Source organism: Lithobates pipiens, unplaced genomic scaffold, assembly GCF_037356315.1.
Source record: "Lithobates pipiens isolate NorthernLeopardFrog02 unplaced genomic scaffold, aLitPip1_a1.2 Scaffold_27, whole genome shotgun sequence".
Lineage (NCBI taxonomy): Eukaryota > Metazoa > Chordata > Amphibia > Anura > Ranidae > Lithobates > Lithobates pipiens.
In genome coordinates, this window is record NW_027507788.1 from 207,818,831 (window position 1) to 207,841,624 (window position 22,794).

General features: G+C 45.0%; 1 protein-coding gene across 1 annotated transcript in view; it reads right to left on the reverse strand.

Moving 5' to 3' along the window:
* Positions 1–22,794, reverse strand: part of CLSTN1 (calsyntenin 1) — a 150,422-nt gene that overhangs the window by 12,151 nt on the left and 115,477 nt on the right. The window contains 7 exon segments of the mRNA XM_077458152.1: positions 838–973; positions 3,992–4,137; positions 4,969–5,139; positions 7,522–7,748; positions 9,855–10,003; positions 12,376–12,533; positions 20,769–20,819. Coding sequence (XP_077314278.1) covers positions 838–973; positions 3,992–4,137; positions 4,969–5,139; positions 7,522–7,748; positions 9,855–10,003; positions 12,376–12,533; positions 20,769–20,819 — 1,038 coding nt within the window.

Genomic DNA, 22,794 nt, shown 5'->3' on the forward strand with positions numbered 1-22,794 from the left:
TTGTATTGTGTGTGCAAATTAACAATTCTTGGTTGAAATCAATGCCCTGCATTTGTGGGAACATTTTGTAGTATAATGTCCCATAGAAAATGTTGATTCTGAAAGGAAAGTAAAAGGTTTTCTGACAAATCTGTTGGGGTGTACTGATTTATGCTGAGCACTATATTATATATATATATATATATATATATATATATATATATATATATATATATATTACAGTATATCTCTTCCCCATCACTTTGGGACACTAGCAAATAATTGAGCACTCACAGATTACAGTAAGGTTATAGGGGGGGGGACAGCAACCAAGGGGTGTGTCCTCAAAAGCTTTGCCGATGTCCAATCACCTGAAGGTACCAGCCCAGGGTTTATGATCATCAAGCCCATGTCCTGTACCGTACAATTAGGTTAATAACTTTTACCAGCTTCCTGACATTAGACATTGCGATAAAAAAATCAATGTGATTTCAATGATCACACAGTGGTACCAGCAGAGGGCGCTGTTAGCAAGCTCAAGCTTCCTAATCAAAACACAAAGATGCATATTTGCCTTTGTCAGGCTGTGCGCACAAATAATTTTATACTGATGAATATCAGGAATAAAAAAAAAATATTTTCTCTGCAGGCGTGACAAACAGAATCGAAGGCTTATGCTAAAGCTTTAAAACAAAGGCGGTGTAAAATGTCATATGGCCACCAACAAATGTGTGAATATCGGCACGGTAATGCCATGTTTTTTTTTTTCCAGATTTAAGCAAACAAAGAATTTAATTTAATAAGCCAGGTATTATCAATCCATAGGTCCGATCATGTTATAGTGTACAATAGCAGTACCTGACGTCGGGTGCGGATTGACCAGATTGTGCCCGGAGAGATCCTCGAAGGAGTGATGCGCATTGTGGACAAACTGGGGCTGAAATGCTATGTGATTGGGGGCCTCAGCAGGGCTGGCTGTGTGGATCACATTAACCTGAATTAGGAGCAAAATGTCAGTGTTACGATACATACAAAAACTTTAATACCAACTTTGCAGGTTCATTCCTTCTAAAAACAGCAAAACTCACTCCGTTTACACTCTTCAAAGAGCAATTGACAGGAGGTGAGGAGCTGAATCACCTCCTTGCTTTAACCACTTAATTCCCACGGTTGCGGGGTGCCCCCATTCAGTTGAATGGGTCGTGTTTAGTGGGCAATGCATCCCACTGAATGCTAGATCAGGGATCATTTTTACTACACCACAATGCAAAGCACTGTAGCATATGTACACACCCCTTCACTGCCTTTGCAGCTTAAGTGATAGCAGAAAAACCTTGGCTCAGTTTCTTAGTTTTACTGCCCCCCCCCCCCCAACCACTAGTGTACATGAACCCTGAGTGAAAGGTAAAACTGGGTTCATAGCACAAAAAAAAAAAAAAAAAAAAAAGCTACAGCTAGTTTGGGAAAGCCGTACTTGCTTTCCGACAAATAATTCCCCAAAAATGAGTGCGGCGTCCTCACAGTGGGATGTAAAAATGTGTTTATAACATATCAACAGAATGTTTAGATGCAAGAATTCTAATTTTACTGCTTCACTAGCAGTTACCCATAGGGGTGTGTTAGTGTCATTTACTAATGGCCAAAGTGTGAGCTGGATGCTTGCCCTTCTATCTGTGTAAAGCCTCACAGGAAGCTGCCAATGGAAAGTGTCAAGCGAACATCTCTTCCTCCCAGCAAGCTTATATCTGTCATCTTGATGCCATTCACACAATTGCCAACTTTCCACTCCATAACTCTACACTATATGGCTAAAAGTATGGACACCTTTCCAAATTACTGATCTGAGGTGTTTTCAGGCCGTTAAGGCTCGATTCACATCTATGCATGCTTCTTTTGAGCGTTTCTGCAGTGGTTTTTGTGGTGCTTGCCATGTTTTTTGGACACGCATTTTATTTTATTTTTTTACAGTGTGGTTGTTTAGCAACCATCTATATACAGTGTAAAAAAATGAAAGAAAAAAAAACCCTACAAAATCGTGGTACTTACGTTTTGGATGCGGGTCTATTGACTTCTATTACATGCAAAACGCTTGATTTTGCATGAAAAAAAGTCCCCGACCCTTTCCAAAAACGCAGAGGCACAAAAATGCATTGATGTGAACATGTTCCATAGGAACCCATGTTAAAAAATTTCCCTGCATTTCTGCAAAATGCATCAAAAAGCGTGAGTGTGTGAATCAAGCCTAAGGCTACAGAATACAAAGATTTCAGACAATTGTGTACTTTCACCCTTGATGGAACAGGCTTAGGGAAGACCCTTTTCTGATCCAGCATGAATGTGTCTCTGTGCACAAAGTCAAATCCATAAACAAATGGCTTAGCCATAATGGTGGGTAAGAATTCAAGTGGCCTGCACAGAGCTCACTTATGTATGCCACTGTATCTATTATCCATCCATCTGGGAGGTCGGGTATTGGGCATTTCCTTACCTCATACATTAGACTTTTAATCTAGAGATCGGGAGTGAAGAGGCCAATTTAATTTTCATCTGGATTGTTCTATTTTATTATCACTGGGGACGGTGGATAGCACATCCAGTTGGTGGAATACCAGTGGAATAATGTTTGATACACATGGACACTTGTTTATTGAACTCTTTATGATCAGTTGATACAACTGTGTTTGTTATAATTTTTTGTTTATGAGACAGAGCGACTTTTATATTTTCATGTTTTTTCCCCCCCAATATCTCCTTGTATACAAGGAGTGGTAAAAGTGTAGCAGTCTACACTTATAATTAGCGTAAGGTTTTCACACGTTTTTATGGTATCTATTATGATCAGGTGGACATATTAGGGTTGATTTAGTAAACCTGGAGAGTGAAAAATCTGGTGCAGCTGTGCATGGTAGCCAATCAGCTTCTAACTTCAGCTTGTTCAATCAAGCTTTCAAAAATAAACCCTGGAGGCTGATTGGCTTCTATGCATAGCTGCACCTGATTTTGCACTCTTCAGTTTTTAGTAAACCCCCCCACCCCCCCCCCTAGAGTTGCCACCTCATCCCTTAAGGCTGGGTTCACACTGCAGCGATGCGGGAACGCCGCAAATCCGCGGCGGGTTCCCGCATCGCATACCTCCCGGCGGCAGTTCACACTGCCCTATGCGAACTGCTGGGAGTGTCAGTGAAACGTTAATGACACCCCCAGATCAGTTCACATATCGCAGTGCGACCTGCAAACTCGGACAGGAATCGGATCGCATGGTGTGAACACCCATGCGATCCGATTCTGCTGCGGACCAAAAAAAGGGTCCTGTGCGAGTTTGGGGCGGGTGCGATGCGAATTCAGCCATATTATCTGTCACATTCGATTCTCGTCACCGCTGCAGTGTGAACCCAGCCTTAAGGCCGGGTTCACACCGCTGCGATGCGGGAACGCCGCAAATCCGCGGCGTTTTCCCGCATCGCATTACTCCCGCCGGCAGTTCACACTGCCCTATGCGGACGGCTGGGAGTGTCAATGATATGTTAATGACACCCCCAGATCCATCCGCATATCGCAGTGCGATCTGCCGACTCGCACAGGAATCGGATCGAATGGTGTGAACCCCCATGCGATCCGATTCTGTTGCGGACCAAAAAAAGGGTCCCGTGCGAGTTTGCTGCGGGAGCGATGCGAATTCAGCCATACTATCTGTATGGCTGAACTCGCATCGCTACGGAGATCGGATGTGATTTGCGGTGCGAATCACATCCGGATCTCCCCCCGCAGCAGTGTGAACCCAGCCTAAACCTGAACACCTTTGAATTACACAGGTTCTGAGACCAATTAAATGCAGATAAGGCACCAAGTGAGTTTAATTACCACCTTAATCAGCCACAGAACCTGTGTAATTAATACGTGTTCAAGTTTAAAGGGATGAGGTGGCAACCATAACCCCCACCCCCCAATAGTGTAGTTGCAGAAGAGGGTGCCCCTTTAATCTATAAAGCCACTGCTTCACTCTCACACTCACCTCCACCTTAAACTCATTGCTGCTGTAGCGCCCATTCAGCTCAGAACAGACCAGTTTGAATTTACGATCAAACAGGGTGGCGGTATTCCAATTTCTGTAGCGGATGAGATGTAGGACCTCCTCGTAGTTGGCCATTGTGTCCACACCTGTAAAGACACAAAATGGTTTATTTCTGCTCTGTGCGGCAAGTGGATTTCTGAAGAGACCTCCATTTAATAGCGTTATTGCAGCCTTCAGAAACCAATACAAAATAGTTGGTTTTCATTTAGAGGTTTGAGCCACACACACAAAAACTGGTAGTAAAAGCTTTTTTTTTTTTTATACCTACAGGTAAGCCTAAAATAAGGCTTACCTGTAGGTACAAGTAAACATCTCCTTTATTTTAGCAGTGTCGGTGAAGTCACCGGCGCATGCGCACCACGCTAACAATGGACAGAGTGCCGTCCATAGAGAGCCGTGCCCGTGATGTCATCGCTGCTTGGCCAGTCAAACGCCGCAGCCCACACACACAGAAGAAAGATTGGGTGAAGATGGAAGCCCTGTCAGCAGTGACAGTTTGCTGCTGGAGGTCTTAGTTTCCAGGTAAGTCTTTCATAATGTGCTAGTATGCAGTTCATACTAGCACAATATGACAATAACTTACAAGGAGATCACATGGAAAAGGGTCACTGTGATTGGACCTTTACCTCGATCTGTGATCAGCTGTGTCCGAAGGACGATCACAAAGCATGTCCGACGCGTGCCCAAGGGGTGAGTGGGGGTTCTTGGAGTGCGTCACTAGACACCCTCCCAGAACTGGGCGACTGCACTGCAGACGTCTTTTGGCTATAGCGCGGTCGACAAATAGAAGGCAAATACAGCCCTGGGTTACTGCGTATTTGCAGGATATCTATTACCTTTGCACTACCTTCCTGTATAACCTCACGTTCCCCCCCCCCCCCCCCCCCAAAGTAACACCCTATAGCAATTTGACTCACCTGTGATGACAATCCCTTGGTTGGAGCTGGTCATTTCAAGCCCTTTCTGCTGCAGGTGAGTGAGATCAAGCTGGAGACTCTCCTGGTCGGGATTCAGTTCCTCGCCAACTACAGTGACCTCACAAGTGTCCAGGTTATGCATAATCTCCTCTGAAACCAAAGACTCTTGAACTGAATGGGGAAGAAACAAAGCAAAAATGTGTCTAGAAAACATGGCTAATCTTTACTTGACCATCTTTTATATCACATGTAAATATTCTTATCCTGGGACTACTTGTCAGCATTGCTGTACAAGTAATGTGATTACTTCTGGGGCCACTGAACATAACTTGAGGTTTTAGGTTTACTGTACTTATACAATCCTGCCTGGGCTTTACATGTACATCAGTCTATGTCCCAAAAGAGCCTAAATTCTACCATTCACATCGCAGTCACACACCCAGCTTAGCCTATCACCTAGACCCCTACACAGAACAAACTAATATGATTACTGATGCCAGGACCCCCACTTATGGCAAGAGGGGGTACTCACTTGCACAGAGGTGTATTTGCGGATGCCCCATATACAGTGCCTTGCGAAAGTATTCGGCCCCCTTGAACTTTTCAACCTTTTGCCACATTTCAGGCTTCAAACATAAAGATATAAAATTTTAATTTTTTGTGAAGAATCACCAACAAGTGGGACACAATTGTGAAGTGGACGAAATCTATTGGATATTTTCCAACACCAGAAGTACGTTGCTGGTTGTTTTTGACTGTAGGCACTGGGAAGCTACTGTATAGCTGACCTACATTTTATCCTCTACGCCAGTGGGCACCAAACTGCGGCCCGGGGGCCAGACGCGGCCCTTTGCTTGCTTTTATCAGTCCCTTGCATTATTCATCCACTAATACCAACAATAATTCCCCCAACTGACACCAATGAAGGGGGCACATTTCCTCCCTCTGACACCAACAATGGGACACAAGGCTTCACAATGACGCCAACGAGATGGCCCAATAACATCAGTGATGAGGCATAATTCCTCTCAATGACACCAACAATGGGGCCCAATAACATCAGCTATGGGGCACAATTCCTCCTAGTTACACCAATAAAGGGGCACAATTACTCTCACTGAAATAAACAATGGGGCATTATTTTTTCCCACTGATGTCAGGACCTTTTCTCCTCCCACTGGCCACAGTCCTGCCCTCCCAACGTCTGAAGGACATTAGAGACAAGTCCAACCTATGTGAGTGCTTTTAAGTCAGCATTACCGCAAAAGGTCTAGGAAACGCAAATTTTCAGTAAAAAAAAAAAAAAAAAACACACTGACGTGAATTTTAGGGCAAACAATTTCAATAAATTACCCAAATGTTTGGTCAAATATAAAAGACAAGATTGCGCCGAGTAAATAGATACCCAACATGTAAAAATGTGCCCGTGAAATTGCAACACACTTCAGTACCCTATATTTTCTATAGGCGAGACTTTAAAAGCCCCCTATAGGTATCAGTTTAGTGTTGCGGTGGACTTGTGCTAGAATTATTTCCCTCACTTCAACGTGCTCGGCGATATGCAACGTGCATCGCAATCAACGTTTTCACGTGTAGGTGCCCGACGCATGCGTTTCCGTTCATATGTGTGTATGTGTGGGGGGTGTGGGGGATTTCCTGTGCTTGGGGATGTAACTTCTATTTTTTGCAACTTTTTTTTTTTTCCCCATCACATATTTTGTCCCCTACGTGATGAACTTTAGTGACCGGCTCTCTTTAATGATATACGCAGGGTCTAAAAGACTCTGCACGTCTCCTTTGGAAGCCACTGAATATTTTGCAGTGCAGATTGCATTGCAAAACATTACTTCCCAGCCGGGGACCTCTAGTTGCTGACCCAGAAGTGACGGCATCGCTTTGCGGGTAACAGCAAGAAAGGGACGAGAGCGGATTTGTATCCGCTCTCTCCCCCCCAGCGCCGGAACCCGCCATGTTGCTCCCAGGCCTGCAGATGGGCAAGCGAAGCCCGGAAAGCATTGCCAGGGGGCGGGGCATCAATACCGGGGGGGGGGGGGGGGGGGGTGTGTGAGCCTGAATGCTTTTACTTGACAGGTAGGAGTCTGCTTGTCAGTTTTACACAATCCCAGTGGCTGCAGCCACCGGATTGTGTGTTAAACCCCCCGCTGTCAGGTCCATATGAAGTACAGACCTGCCAGTGAAAGGGTTAAGGTCTAATTCACACTGCAATGCAGAGCAGCAGGAGCGATTCACCGCCCCGGCCTCTCTGTTTTGCCGGCTGCACTAGGGGGCAGTATGGTGCACGATTTAGCAGTAAAACATCTGTCATTGCAAATAGTGTGAACTGGCCCTAAATAACCATCTGATCCAGTGCAATAGCCCCTGTGATAACAAGTAGTTATGTGCCATAAATCCTGCAGCGGTGAGATCCTGCCCTGGTGTCAGATTTGTCTGATCAGATTTGGGTGCAAAAAAGAAACAACTGTGTATATGAATGCTAAAAGGTATTTAATCATTTCCACTTATTTAGGTGTTCAGGTGCAAACATTTACTCACCAGTGGGATCCTCATCCCCCTCGCCCTCGGCTTCCACCTCCCGGGTGATGGTGCTGATGATGTGAAGCTCTGGGAATAAGGACACGCCCTCTGTGCTCTCAAACTCAGAGGCTGCGCGGGCAAAATGATCAATGCCGCTCAGGCTAATCTTGGGCTCCTCGGGCTGCAGCACCATGACGTAACCATCCACATCGGGAACACTGATACAGGTCTCCTCATTGAAGCACCTACGGCAGCAAACAATATGGTCAAATAGCGGACGCACTTCCTGAATTTCTTAGGGTACTCTGTGAAGGGGCCACTTTACCCAAAAAGAGTAATAGTATCAGTATCTTCCTTCCAAGCCTAGCCCTCCAATCTCTAGCACCTTCTCCCACTGTTGGCTTACATCACAGAGTTGGTACAGTCTCTGGAAGACCAGCAGCAGGCTTAGCCTCTCTGTGTGCCACTGTGAGCCTGAATGAGCCATTCCTGCCCCCCTCCACAGTCCGTCGATCCAGTGAGTGCAATGACTGACGTTCACCCCTCTCTGCTCAGAGCGGACTGAGAACTGAGCAATCAGAGGTCATGTGATCACTCAGTTCTCTGGCTTAGAGCTGGCGGGGAACAGCTGCAGCATGGAAGAGAGTATGTATGTATGTTTATTTAGATGCCACACTTCTCCTTTAAATACTTAAAAGCAATGCAATTTGCTCTTGAAAATGCCAAAAGTGTGTGCGCGCGTGTCCGTGTGTGTGTGTGTGTGTGTGTGTGTGTGTGTGTGTGTCAGTGTCCCCAAAAACAGGACTTGTGTTTGAGCAACTCCTTAGCATGGCATCACTAAGCATCTCTAAATAGGACCAAATAAAAGTATTGTTCAAAACTTTATTTAGATGCCACACTTCTCCTTTAAATACTTCTAATGAAAAATGCCAAAAGTGTGTGTGTGTCCGTCCGCGTGTGTGTGTGTGTGTGTGTGTCCGTCCGCGCGCGTGTGTGTGTGTGTGTGTGTGTGTCCGTCCGCGCGCGCGTGTGTGTGTGTGTGTCCCGTGTGTGTGTGTGTGTGTGTCCCGTGTGTGTGTGTGTGTCCCGTGTGTGTGTGTGTGTCCCGTGTGTGTGTGTGTGTCCCGTGTGTGTGTGTGTGTCCCGTGTGTGTGTGTGTCCCGTGTGTGTGTGTGTCCCGTGTGTGTGTGTGTCCCGTGTGTGTGTGTGTCCCGTGTGTGTGTGTGTCCCGTGTGTGTGTCCCGTGTGTGTGTGTGTGTCCCGTGTGTGTGTCCCGTGTGTGTGTGTGTGTCCCGTGTGTGTGTGTGTGTCCCGTGTGTGTGTGTGTGTCCCCCGTGTGTGTGTGTGTGTCCCGTGTGTGTGTGTGTGTCCCGTGTGTGTGTGTGTCCCGTGTGTGTGTGTGTCCCGTGTGTGTCCCATTTGTGTCCCGTGTGTGTGTGTCCCCCTGTGTGTGTGTGTGTGTCCCGTGTGTCCCGCGTGTGTGTGTCCGTCCGCGTGTGTCCCCCTGTGTGTGTGTCCGTCCGCGTGTGTCCCGCGCCTGTGTGTGAGTGTGTGTGTGTGTGTCCCGTGTGTGTGTGTGTCCCCCATGTGTGTGTGTGTGTCCCGTGTGTCCCGCGTGTGTGTGTGTCCCGTGTGTGTCCGTCCGTCCGCGTGTGTCCCCCTGTGTGTGTGTCCGTCCGCGTGTGTCCCGTGTGTGTCCGTCCGCGTGTGTCCCGTGTGTGTCCCGTGTGTGTGTGTGTCCGTGTGTCCCGTGTGTGTGTGTGTCCCGTGTGTGTGTGTGTCCCGTGTGTGTGTGTGTCCCGTGTGTGTGTGTGTCCCGTGTGTGTGTGTGTGTGTGTCCCGTGTGTGTGTGTCCCGTGTGTGTGTGTCCCGTGTGTGTGTGTCCCGTGTGTGTGTGTGTCCCGTGTGTGTGTGTGTCCCGTGTGTGTGTGTGTGTGTCCCGTGTGTGTGTGTGTGTGTGTGTCCCGTGTGTGTGTCCCGTGTGTGTGTGTGTCCGTCCACGTGTGTCCCGCGCGTGTGTGTGTCCGTCCGCGTGTGTCCCCCTGTGTGTGTGTCCGTCCGCGTGTGTCCCCCTGTGTGTGTGTCCGTCTGCGTGTGTCCCCCCAAAAACAGGACTTGTGTTTGAGCAACGCCTTAGCATGGCATCACTAAGCATCTCTAAATAGGACCAAATAAAAGTATTGTTTAAAACTGGGATTACAAGCTGGTTACAGATATTTAAATCAGCAGGTACTCTATTTTTTTGTCTGACAAAATAAAGATCCGTATACACCAAATTTATGTCCAACCAAGCCTCCACAATAGACATGCAGTCCTGGAGAAGTATAAAGGGATCAGGAAATCACACATACTTCACCGTGGTTGTAATCTTCAGCCGTCTGATGCCAGGTGTGGGGAACTGGCGGGAGTTCAGATAGGAGATGTGCTGCATGGCCTGGTCAAAGCGGTCAATGTCATCACCCTCCAGGGTCAATGTAGATTGGCTGGGACTTAAAGTGATCTGTGGAATGAGATTCAACATTCATCAATGGTTCTGTATTATGTAAGGGACATACAAAAGGGTTGAGAATTTCAACGTCGTCTTCTCTCTAATAATCCATCCTAGCAAGACTGAATTTAGCACAGCATGGGCCTTCCCTTTATTTAACCACTTCAAGACCGCAATATGTACGTGGTCATATGAATGTCAGCCATAACCCCGGTATTAGTTTGGGTTCACACCTCTGACGGATGTGGCTCATAGCACGGGGTCTGGGGAGTTCCTGTTCTCTGTTTCAGGGACAAATCGGGGGCGAATTTTTGCCTGAATTCAGCCCTGAAATGGAGCCAAAGACGCACAGCCATTCTGCAGCCGCAACAGAGATGTGGGAACCGGCTCCAAAGAGAGACGGTCCTGTCATATATATTGGATGCGGGGAAACCCACATAGGTGTGAACCCAGCCTTAAAGTTTTCAGCTGGCGATTTTTTCCCCCCCTAAATGCGATCCAAGTGGCTGATTAGACACTGGATTGTTTTTAGAAGCAGTGGGAGGGAGTAATGATGTCACTTCCAGTTTAGGGCGGATGTAAACGCTACCCTTTTTTTTGGACAGCATCAGATGTTTTTTTTTTTTTTTTTTTTTTTTTAATTTGATGCTTTCAAGGGTAGAGGAGGGATCTGGGGTCTTGTAGACCACCGCTGTTTCCACAAAGAGGACCTGTCATGCTTTATCCATAAGGGATGTTTACATTTCTTGTGATAGCAATAAAAGTAAACTAAAAAAACTAAAAAATTACATTGTATTTTTTCTTTCATCATTACTGTACATTTTATTTTATTGTATAGAGACATTTTTACAAATATGCTTTCACATTTATTATCCCTGATTCAGCACAGCCTTATAGAATATATCCTACTCGAACAGGTCATAGCACAAAAAGCAAATATTGAGGTCCCTTAACCACTTGCCGACCGACCCACGTACATATACTGTGGAGGGTCTCCTACAGGCGAAATCACACACAGGTACGCGATTGCCTCTTCCGGGTCTGGGGGTGTGCACGCGCACCACCAGCAACCAGCTCCTGCTGTGACTGGATGCAACGGAAGCCAATAGCAGGTCCGGTGGACCCCATGGCCGCCGGGACCCACCGATAGTTTCTGACATAGGAGGATCGCCGTTCTGTCAGAGGCGAGGACAGAGATCCTGTGTTTTTGTTAAGTAGGAACACAGATCTGTCTTCTAAAAGCACAAGCACATCCCCCACAGTTAGAAAACACTCCCAGGGAATATATTTAACCCTTTGGTCGCCCCTGATGCTACCCCCTTCCCAGCCAGTGTCATTAGTACAGGGACAGTGCATTTTTTTTTTAGCACTGATCACTGTATTGGTGTCACTGGTCCCAAAAAGTGTCACTTAACCCAATAACAGCGGGATTTCATGTCAGTCTGACTTCGGGGGAGATTTCAGAGACATCTGTGTGGGCTGCTGCACAGATGTCTACCCCAAAATCGCCAAAAGTAGTACAGCAACTACTTTTTGGAATCAGACGGTGCCATTGCCTCCAATAACCGCCGATTTGGCATGCAATTTTACATGTTTTCTAAATGGGTGAAGAAATTTGATCTTTTTAATTTTTTTATTGGGTGTGTTATAGCAGAAAGTAAAAAATATTGCTTTTTTTTTTTTTTCAAAATTGGTCTTTTTTTTTTATATTGCAAAATAATAAACGCAGTGATGATCAAATACCACCAAAAGAAAGCTCTATTTGTGGGGAAAAAATAAAGGAAATACATTTTATTTGGGTACAGCGTCGCACGACCATGCAATGGTCAGTTAAAGCAACGCAGTGCCGTATCGCAAAAAATGGCCTGGTCATGAAAGGGGGTAAATCTTCCAGAGCTGAAGTGGTACACGACTGACTCTTCCAGGTCTGGGGGCTGAACTCCGGGTGCACAAACTATCATGTTGAATACATTCCTCAATAACAATGAAAGATATAAATCCACTTTGTGAGCACCAAATGCCTTTACAAACCCAGATATTGTTTTGTAAAAGAAGGAGTGACATCATCAGTGTGCTCCACATAGCCTATGCAGAGAGCAGAGCCGTGGGAGGGGTCCTGTAGTTCATCCCACAACAAGCTACCTGCAGAAATCACAGGAGGGGGGCAGAGACCAGACCAGTCATCCTGCACAAGGGGAGAGAGCAGCAGTGAGCGGTCTTTATTAAAAGGAAGCTCCTGCACAGATCTGGAAGAAACACACAAAGTACACCAAGATTCAAGAAGAATACATAATCCCTCTTGTATCTGGACAATATTTGCTCATCCTGGAGTTTTATCTTTAAAAGCAAGCTATCGTTCCAATGTGATTTTTTTTTTCTTTTACCTTCATGCCCTTCCCGACACCCTCTGCTGGTGGGAACTCCAGACCTTCTTTGCAGGTATACAGACAATCGATCACCTTCTTGCTCTCCAACTTGCCAGATCTAACCATTAATCCGGCGAGATTTCCATGGAAAAACTGCGCCATGTGCTGCTCGCCACCTTAAGACAGAGAAGAAGAAACAAAGTGAGTCTAGAAATATGAGCACCGGGCTCCTTTGTGGGCATGCTCTTCTCCTCCAGGTGAGGTTATAGCTTAACATGCAGGTTAGTAGCACCCCGCCGTGGGGGGTCAGCCCTGGCTTTGTCCAGGGGCCACGACAGGGGAGGGACATGCAGATGAGTTCTGGATGTGGCAGGTGAAAAGTGGTGGAAATTAGGAAAGGCGTGGCCTTGGTGACTGGTGGCAAGTGAACTCTGGTCAGTGTTTGGCAGATCAGTTGCTTCTACAATAGGGAGAGCTTCCTATAGGCTCCATTAACAAGGGACAACAGTGTATTCTAGTTTTGGTGAATTTTTTACTTTTAAATATGAAGAAGTGTACCTGGAGGACATACAGTGGTGTGAAAAAGTGTTTGCCCCCTTCCTCATTTCCTGTTCCTTTGCATGTTTGTCACACTTAAGTGTTTCGCAACATCAAACCAATTTAAACAATAGTCAAGGACAACACAAGTAAACACAAAATGCAATTTGTAAATGAAGGTGTTTATTATTAAAGGTGAAAAAAAATCCAAATCATCATGGCCCTGTGTGAAAAAGTGATTGCCCCCCTTGTTAAAACATACTATAACTGTGGTTGTCCACACCTGAGTTCAATTTCTCTAGCCACACCCAGGCCTGATTATTGCCACACCTGTTCACAATCAAGGCATCACTTAAATAGGAGCTGCTTGACACAGTAAGGTCCACCAGAAGATCCTTAAAAGCTACACATCATGCCGAGACCCAAAGAAATTCAGGAACAATTGAGAAAGAAAGTAATTGAGATCTATCAGTCTGGAAAGGGTTATAAAGCCATTTCCAAAGCTTTGGGAATCCAGCGAACCACAGTGAGAGCCATTATCCACAAATGGCGAAGACATGGAACAGTGGTGAACCTTCCCAGGAGTGGCCGGCCGCCAAAAATTACCCCAAGAGCGCAGCGACGATTAATCCAAGAGGTCACAAAAGACCCCACAACAACGTCCAAGGAACTGCAGGCCTCACTTGCCTCAGTTAAGGTCGGCGTTCATGCCTCCACCATCAGGAAAAGACTGGGCAAAAATGGCCTGCATGGCAGAGTTCCAAGGAGAAAACCACTGCTGAGCAAAAAGAACATCAAAGCTCGTCTCAATTTCTCCACAACACATCTTGATGATCCCCAAGACTTTTGGGACAACATTCTGTGGACCGATGAGACAAAAGTGGAACTCTTTGGAAGGTGTGTGTCCAAGTATATCTGGCGTAGAAGGAACACTGCATTTCATAAAAAGAACATTATACCAACAGTAAAATATGGTGGTGGTAGTGTGATGGTCTGGGGCTGTTTTGCTGCTTCAGGACCTGGAAGACTTGCCGTGATAAAAGGAACTATGAATTCTGCTGTCTACCAAGAGATCCTGAAGGAGAATGTCCGACCATCTGTTCGTGTACTCAAGCTGAAACGAACTGGGTTCTGCAGCAGGACAATGATCCTAAACACACCAGCAAGTCCACCACCGAATGGCTGAAGAAAAACAAAATGAAGACTTTGGAGTGGCCTAGCCAAAGTCCTGACCTGAATCCTATTGAGATGTTGTGGTATGACCTTAAAAAGGCCGTTCATGCTCGAAAACCCTCTAATGTAACTGAATTAGGACAATTCTGCAAAGATGAGTGGGCCAAAATTCCTCCAGGACGCTGTAAAAGCCTCATTGCACGTTATCGCAAACGCTTGGTTGCAGTTGTTGCTGCTAAGGGTGGCCCAACCAGTTATTAGGTTTAGGGGGCAATCACTTTTTCACACAGGGCCATGATGGTTTGGATTTTTTTTCACCTTTAATAATAAACACCTTCATTTACAAATTGCATTTTGTGTTTACTTGTGTTGTCCTTGACTATTGTTTAAATTGGTTTGATGTTCTGAAACACTTAAGTGTGACAAACATGCAAAGGAACAGGAAATGAGGAAGGGGGCAAACACTTTTTCACACCACTGTAAGTCAAATAATTTACATTGCCCAAGGGAGGCGTGTCCAAAAGCTTTGCCATTGTCCAATCAACTGAAAGTAGCAGCCTATAACCCAAGGTCTGTGAACATCCAGCCTGTGTCCTGTACTAAACCACTGGCCACTGCCTCCCACCTATAACTGGCCTTCACAGCATGGAGCACACGAAAGAGCAATGCATGGAAAACAAAACCAAAGTCTGCAGTTTGCAGACTGGCTGGTGAGTTGAGCTGGGAATTTTCTTTGGTTTTGTTTTGCATGCATTGCCCTTCCATGTGCTCCTTGCTGTGAAGGCCAGTTATAGGTGGGGGGCAGTGGCCAGTTGTTTGTTACTGGAAAAATTTGTGTCACCGGTGCAAGTTTTGTTAATATTAATAAACTTAAACCCAAATTTTGATCTGCTGCAGTTAAAAAATCCTATGCTTATAATAGGGAAAATGTATGTATATGGAAGAATAACTGCGCTGATCAAAGAAGTGCTAGTGCAAGTGCTAGTGCTAGTGCAAGTGCTAGTGCTAGTGCTAGTGCAAGTGCAAGTGCAAGTGCTAGTGCTAGTGCAAGTGCAAGTGCTAGTGCTAGTGCTAGTGCAATATAACCACTAAAACTATACAACTTATAAATAAAACCTATAAACTGCAAAGTGCATTGTGCCAATAAACAACATAAAGTGCAAATTGTCGTGTGCAAAATATCATGAGTGAAGTATTACAACCCCAGAACATATATATTTTTCAGTGATCCCCAGAGTTCATTTCCATACCACATATATATTCAAAGTACTTAATGTGCTTCAATACACATCAGTGTTCTAAAAAAAAGGAAACTTTTCACCACTTCATGTGCCACTACCCCCTTCTGAAATGGGCACTCACCAGAATCTCATAAAAATCAGATGATGGATGCTTAATCTTATTTTTATGAAATGCTAAGACTGGCATGGAGATGTGAGGAACATCTAGTGATAATTACGCTCTGCGTAAACTGTCGGCGCTATATAAATCCTGTATAATAATAATCCAAGTTGAGGAACGCCAAGATAGTGGAGTGGTTATCCCAATATGAACCAAAGGCAAAACTTTTTCTAGATTCTGGTGAGTGCCCATTTCAGAAGGTGGTGGTGGCACACGAAGTAGTGAAAAGTTTCCTCTTTTTTTTTTAGAACACTGATGTGGATTGAAGCACATTAAGCACTTTGAATATATATGTGATATGGAAATGAACTGGGGATCATTGAAAAATATTTATGTTCTGGGGTTGTTCGTTCACTCGTGATATTTTGCACTTTATATCGTTTATTGGCACACTGCACTTTATAGGTTTTATTGCTTAAGTTGTATACAAAAGTATAGACACCGTTTTAGTGGTTGTATTGCACTAGCACTTTTTTTTTGATCAGTGCAGTTACTCTTCCATATACATAAAGTTGTTTGTTACAGATGTAATATTGGTGAGGGGACATACTGGACGCTTGTGCTGCCATTGTGCTGGGTGTCCAGTGTGCCCCTGTACCATTGAGGGGACGGCTTCCTCCAGGCTCAACTGCCGTCTATCTATCCATTAGAATGAATGAGCTTCTACTGTGGAGGCTTTCATAAATTTACAAGAAGTTAGTACTGCAGATAAAACCAGGGTGCCTTGGAGTAGCTCTGCAGCTTACGCAAGTATTTGCAAATGTGTGCATACAAAATGGAAGCCGTTAGGCTGGACTCACACCTATGGCAGTTTTAGTGCTTTTTGCATTTTGCAGATTTGCACTACAGAACGTGTTCCATAGGAAACCATGTTAAATGAACTGTAGTGCAAATCTGCAAAATGCAAAAATCACTAAAAGTGCCATAGGTGTGAATCCAGCCTTAGACATGATAACTTGCTTGCAGACTGGCTGGTGAGTTGAGCTGGGTTTTGTGTTGCACGTGTCCTGTATGCATTTTGAGCAGAAGGGAATCCGCAGGCTGATCGGAGCAGAGTGGGCGGATGATAGGTCCATGTCCACTCAGTTTAAGCAGAGTAGACAAGAACGAAGCCTGCTCTGCGCTATGGGAGGTCGGGAGTAAATGGACCACAATGTTTAGATCTGGCTGCCCTCTGATCTGATCAGACGGAAGGGGACCGATCCCCTTCCCCTTTTTTTTTTTAAGCAGATTAGAGATAGATAGGGGTGAATGGACCGTCTGATCGCCTGACCTGATTGGACCCATAATGTGAAAGGGGCCTAAGAAAGTGAAATTTATTTACATTGTTCCTACTTACTAGCTGGACAGAGTTCAACACTAAAATCATTTCTATAGCTCGGCTCTTTCCTAGAACCAGTGATGGCTGGCAGCTGTACAATCGACCTATAAAAGAAATAGGGCACAGGGAGAGGCGGGCATCCTAAATGTTATTTTCTGCAGGAAGGAGGGCATCCCTCTTCATGTGCTTATTCATATAAAAAGGGTTGCTTCCTCTGATATAACTTCTGGTTTTATAAATGTGTCATCAGGCTGGGAAAGTAAACTGGCAGAATCCCCTATTGAGCTCTCACAGGACAGCAGAAGGGAGGGAAAAGTGGCATTTGCCAACCTGCTTCATCTGCCTTATTATATTATGTGAGGTGTTTGGAAATGTGCACTTGTTCCTTAAAGCAGAGTTCCACCCAAAAGTGGAACGTACGCTCATTTTCCTCCAGCGCCACAATTGGCACCTTTCAGGGGGAGGGGGAACAGGATACCTGTATTAGATAGGAATCCTGTTCCCGTGTCCGGGCCGCGGCACATCACGGCTGGTGCTCCCTCCACCTCCTCCTCCTCCTCCTCCTCCCCGTCGCTGGGCCAGTAGGAGAGAGGAGTGGGGCCTCGTGTGTGCGCAGTAGGGTTCCCGGCGTGAAACCGTAAGGCTACACTGCCGGGTACCCTTACACGCAATGGCAGTGGCAGCACCCGACAGCTGATGAAAACCATGAGCTGTGGTGCCGATATCGCTGGACTCCAGGACAGGTAGGTGTCCTATTGTTAAAAGCCAGCAACTGCAGTATGTGTAGCTGTTGGGTTATAATTATTTAATTTTTTTTGGGCGGAACACCGCTTTAACCGCTTGCCGACCGCATCACTTAGATGTACGTCAGCAAGGCGGCTCTCCTGCGCTGGATAACATATCTAGTACGTGATCAAGCCCTTCCGGGGGAAGGGATGCACGCACTTGCTGCGGCTGTGCTGTGATTAGACATGGCACAAGCCGATCAACCGGTGCCAGCCAATAGATGTCCACCCGCACCCGCTGATCGGTGAGGAGACAAAAGGAACAGAGCTCTGCCTATGAGAACAAGGCAGAGCTCTGTCCTGTCAACAGGAATATGATGGATTTTGTGTCCCTGCAATGCAGGGTATAAAATCCATCAGATTCCTTAGTAAAAACAGCCCATAGTGTACACAAACACTGGCTAGGCACACATGTAGGCCTGGTTCACACCTATGCAGGTTGCAGTTTGCATATTCCGGTTGCATTTTTCAATACAAGTTTTTGATCCACTGATGTCTATGGAACCAAAAAATAAAAAAATAAAACATAAAAAAGCCACTGACCATTTCCATTAAATGCACAAATGTGAATGTGACCCATAGGAAACCATGTTAAATGGACTGTAGTGTTTTTCTGCAAAACTCAAAATGCACAAAAAAAATGCAAAGGTGTGAACCAGGCCTAAACCCTTTGATCGCCCCGATGTTAACCCCTTCCCAGCCAGTGTCATTAGTACAGTGACAGCGAATATTTTTAGCACGGATCTCTGCAATAGTGTCATTGGTTTCCACAAAGTGTCAGAATGTCTGCCGCAATATCACAGTCCCGCTAGAAGTGGCCGATGGCTGCCATTACTAGTATAAAAACAAATTAAAAAAAAACAAACAGTATCTATCCCATAGTTTGTAGACGCTATAATTTTTTGGGAAAACCAATCAATATATACTTATTAGGATTTTGTTTTACCAAAAACATGTAGCAGAAAACATATTGGCCTAAATTTATGAAGAAATTCGATTTTTTTACATTTTTTTACTGGATATGTTTTATAGCAGAAAGTAAAAAACATTGGGGTTTGTTTTGTTTGTCTTATTTTTTGCTTATAGGGCAAAAAAAAACAAAAACCCAGAGGCGATCAAATACCATCAAAAGAAAGCTCTATTTGTGGGAAAATAAAGGGCATAAATCTCATTTGGGGACAGCGTTGCATGACTGCGCAATTTGTCAGTTAAATTAATTCTGTGCAGTAGCGCAAAAAATGGCCGGGTCATGAAGGGGGGTAAATCTTCCAGGGGTTAAGTGGTTAAAGAACCACTAAACAAACAGCATCATCTGTAGTCTAAATGTGAGTTTTGATGAGGAAAACAAAAACTTGGTAGCTTTGATAACATTCAGAGCAGAAGAGGTAACAGTTTTTGTAAATTAGAAGGACGTATTTAAAAGAAGGTGAGGGGGCGACATCTTCAAACAAAGATAAATCCCCACTGATCCATCCAGTATATACTTCATCACTTGGGTTATCCACCTTCAAGACGTGAATGAATGACATCCCTCCAGGGAAACCTGTGCACATGGGTGCTATAGGCTGGCAATATGTTTTTTTTTTTGCTGAACTGCAACAAGTTTTAGGCCCCTTTCACACCCTTTCACATGGCCGTCGTTTGTTAAAGTCATGTTTTTTTCGAAGAAAAAACAAATTCGGTTTACATCAATTTGCAAATCCATCTTCAGTTCAGGTTACATCAGTCTACACCCGTTTTTGCATCCGTTTTGTCTTAGTTGTTGTAGAGACCAATCAGAAGCTATAAAACAAAAAATAATTCTTGCCTAAGGTCCCTTTTTCACAACAGCGGTCCCGATCAGGTCCTGTCCGTTTTTCAGGTGGACCCGATCGCACCACCCATTGTTCTCTATGGGGCAGCGGATGTGTCCGCTGACACCCGCCGGTTATCCGATCCGATTAAATCTGCTAAAAAAAAAAAAAAAAAACAGACGTATGGCGATACCTTCACCATCGTTCGTTGGATCGGATGGGAACGGACATGCAGTCCATTTCCATCTGACCGCCGCATAGAAGAGAGCGGGCTGTGTCCGTGTCTGCCTAGGTGAGCGGACACGGACCTGTCATCTGCCTGCTCAGCAAAGAGATCCCAGATGAGCAGGTGGATCCGCTTGGACAGATCTGCTTGATCTGAAAGGGGCCTTAAAAATGGACATAAACGGAAGGAATGAAACAGATGTTTACATCCGTTTAGATCCATCTAATCCTAAAAAGGACACAATCTTGTTCCACTTAAAAAAAGCACACGGATGTAGGTTGATGTAAACAGATCAATAGACATAAATTGTGGTTCAGTCTAGATTACATAGTAGGTGAGGTTGAAAAAAAAGACACATCAAGTCCAATAAATTTGTCTGAAACTCACAGATGGTTCTAGACTGAACACATGTGTGAAAGGGGCCTTACTGGCACAACATCAGGTCAGAAAGGCACTCTTTTTTTTCACTGTCAGATGTAAATCGCCACCCTGTTTCACCCAATGGGCTTCATCAGAGGAGATCCTCTGATGAAGCTCATTGAGGGAAACGTGTCAGAGCTATGTCTGACAGTGCAGGGGGTGCCTGTCTGGTAGTAATAAAGCTTGTTGTAGTTCAACAGTGCAGCGTGATTTATGTACCTGTATGCATGCAATCCGTGTAGTAGTATAATTTCTAAGGAATATATGGAGATCATGCTAATGTCTATAATAGATCTGCTGCATCGAAGAGTTGAGGCAATTACTTTCAAAAGGGGTGAAGGCCTGATAAGGACAGAATTTTTTTCCAACTCACTCATGGGAGTTCAGTAATAAAATACTAATTCTTGCCTCACAGCACCAAACAATTATTTTTTTATTTTCTTTTATTGACGATACATACCTGCCAGGGTATTATATGTATGCGTTTAGAGATGCTGTAAGATAGATGATTGCTATGTTAGTGTGCGTTTAGGTCACCTCTGAGTATTATGAGATGGAGATAAAAGAGAAAACAATGTAAACCTTCGTTATGCTGACTGAAAACAGAAGAGGGACAGGAACAGAACCCCCGAATACAAGCTAAATAAAAATAGAGGAAGTGAGTGTGAAGTTCATGCGAGGAGCGGATGGCATGGGATGTGTGTGTGATATATAGAAGGTACGCAGAAGGGTGGGGAAAGGGGGACTGCAGACACCTGCATCACTCTCAGTCATTGGCTCAGTGACATTTCCACTTCCTGAATACTCTGCAGAAAAGTAAGAGAGGGACAAACAAGGAAAGTGACCACAAGGTTAGGGACATTTGTAACAACGACAAAACAAGTTATGACAACAAGCGCACATCTATGCGAGGGAGCGAAGGTCAGCCTAGGGGGCGCTCCACTCTACACCAAGGCGAGCACACTCGAGGTACAGTGTACACCTCGGGCTAGGATGGTGATTGCTCTATACACTTGCACAACCAAACACAAGAGCACCCAAGGCACATGGTCATATGGAAGGCTCATGTGCCGGTACATTATAAATGGTCAGACTTGAGGAAACCACCGGCCTCAGCCTGAAGGAACTGGCTGCATAAGTCTTCAATCTACAACCTACGCAGACTGCAAGACAAGGAAGACAGATTTCCGGGATCTCCGTGATTATTCAAAGGATTCAATGTGGGAATTTTTCAAATGAGCTCACCAACTTGGTGAGGCCTCTCCCAAAACAAACATGGCTTCTCAAGAGGTGCCAAAAATGTACACGAAATGTAAATATACACAAATGGGCACCAAACCAAAAGGTGAGAGTCCATGAAGATTTTAGTAATTCAAACATAAAAAATATTTGGTGTGTTTTTGGGGCAAGGACACTCGCTTTTATCAGAGCACAAAAACATTAAAGAGGAAGTAAATCCTCTTTGTTTCCCTGCAAAGGCAAAGCATAATGGGCTACTATGCATCGCATGGTAGCCCATTATGTGTCACTTACCTGACACCGGAGCCAGTGATGTCCCCGATTTCCTTGCCGGCTAGAAGCGTCCATCTTCCTTCCGGGGTCACGGACTCCCGCTCTGTGACTGGCCGGAGTCGCGTGACGTCACTCCCGCGTGTGCGCGGGGGCCGCCATTCACTGCATGCTGTTAAATGAAAACGGCACGCCGTGACCCTTCTAAAGTGTGCATGCGCAGAAGGAATCCTCGAACGGGGAATTGTAAATGTCTCCTAAACCATGTAAGTTTAGAAGATATTTACAGCACCTACAGGTAAGCCTTAATCTAGGCTTACCTGTAAGTGAAAGTGTGTTGTAAGGGTTTACAACCACTTTAAGGTTCCATTCACACCTGAGTGTATCCATTCACAGGCGTTTTTTCAGCTTTTTACATGCTTTTCTAGAAGTGTATTAAAAGCATTTTTTTTGTTTAGCCAATAGAAAGCAATAGGGGAGGAGAGGGAGAGGAAATTAGGGGTGGAGAGTGTTTTACAAGCGTTTTTCTGCTCAAGTCAGGCATTTCTATTGAAGTCTAAAGCCTCGTACACGCAATCTGATTTTCCAACGGGAATTGTGTGATGACAGGCTGTTGGCGAAAAATCCGACCATTTGTACGCGCCATCAGACAATTGTTGGCCAACTTTCCGTGGACAAATGTTGGATGGCAGCTTTATAAATTTTCCGGGGGCAACGGTGTGTTGTCGGATTTTCCGAGTGTGTGTACACAAGTCCATCGGACAAAAGTCCAAAGTACAAACACGCATGCTCGGAATCAATGCTCACCAAACACAATATTAGCAGAAGGTGCCCAAAGGGTGGCGCTAAAGAGACGAAAAACCACGTAGTACTTCACTATGTTCATGTTTGGTGGCCAACAATCGAGTGGCGTTTATATGCAAAATAAGTTCCTGGACAAAAGTCCGACACTTTGTCTGTGGAAAATCAGATCATGTGTACGCTGCTTAAGGGGCCAAACACACTTGTAATCTGTCAAAAAGAAGCTTACTTAATTTTTTGAGCTTCAGGCGTGTTTGTTTGTTTAACGGATAATTGCCATTTATGGGAACTAATTAAAGGTCAATTCCACTGGCAGGTCAGTGGTGGACAGTAAACCCCTGCTGGTGTCTTGTATCTCTCGTTGACTCCGATTGTGAGATCTCCAAAGCAGCCATTTATAGCAACACCATCTTCCCCATCTGAACAAGTCTGTCTTACTCACAGCTGGACTCCAATTATGTCTTCACTCTA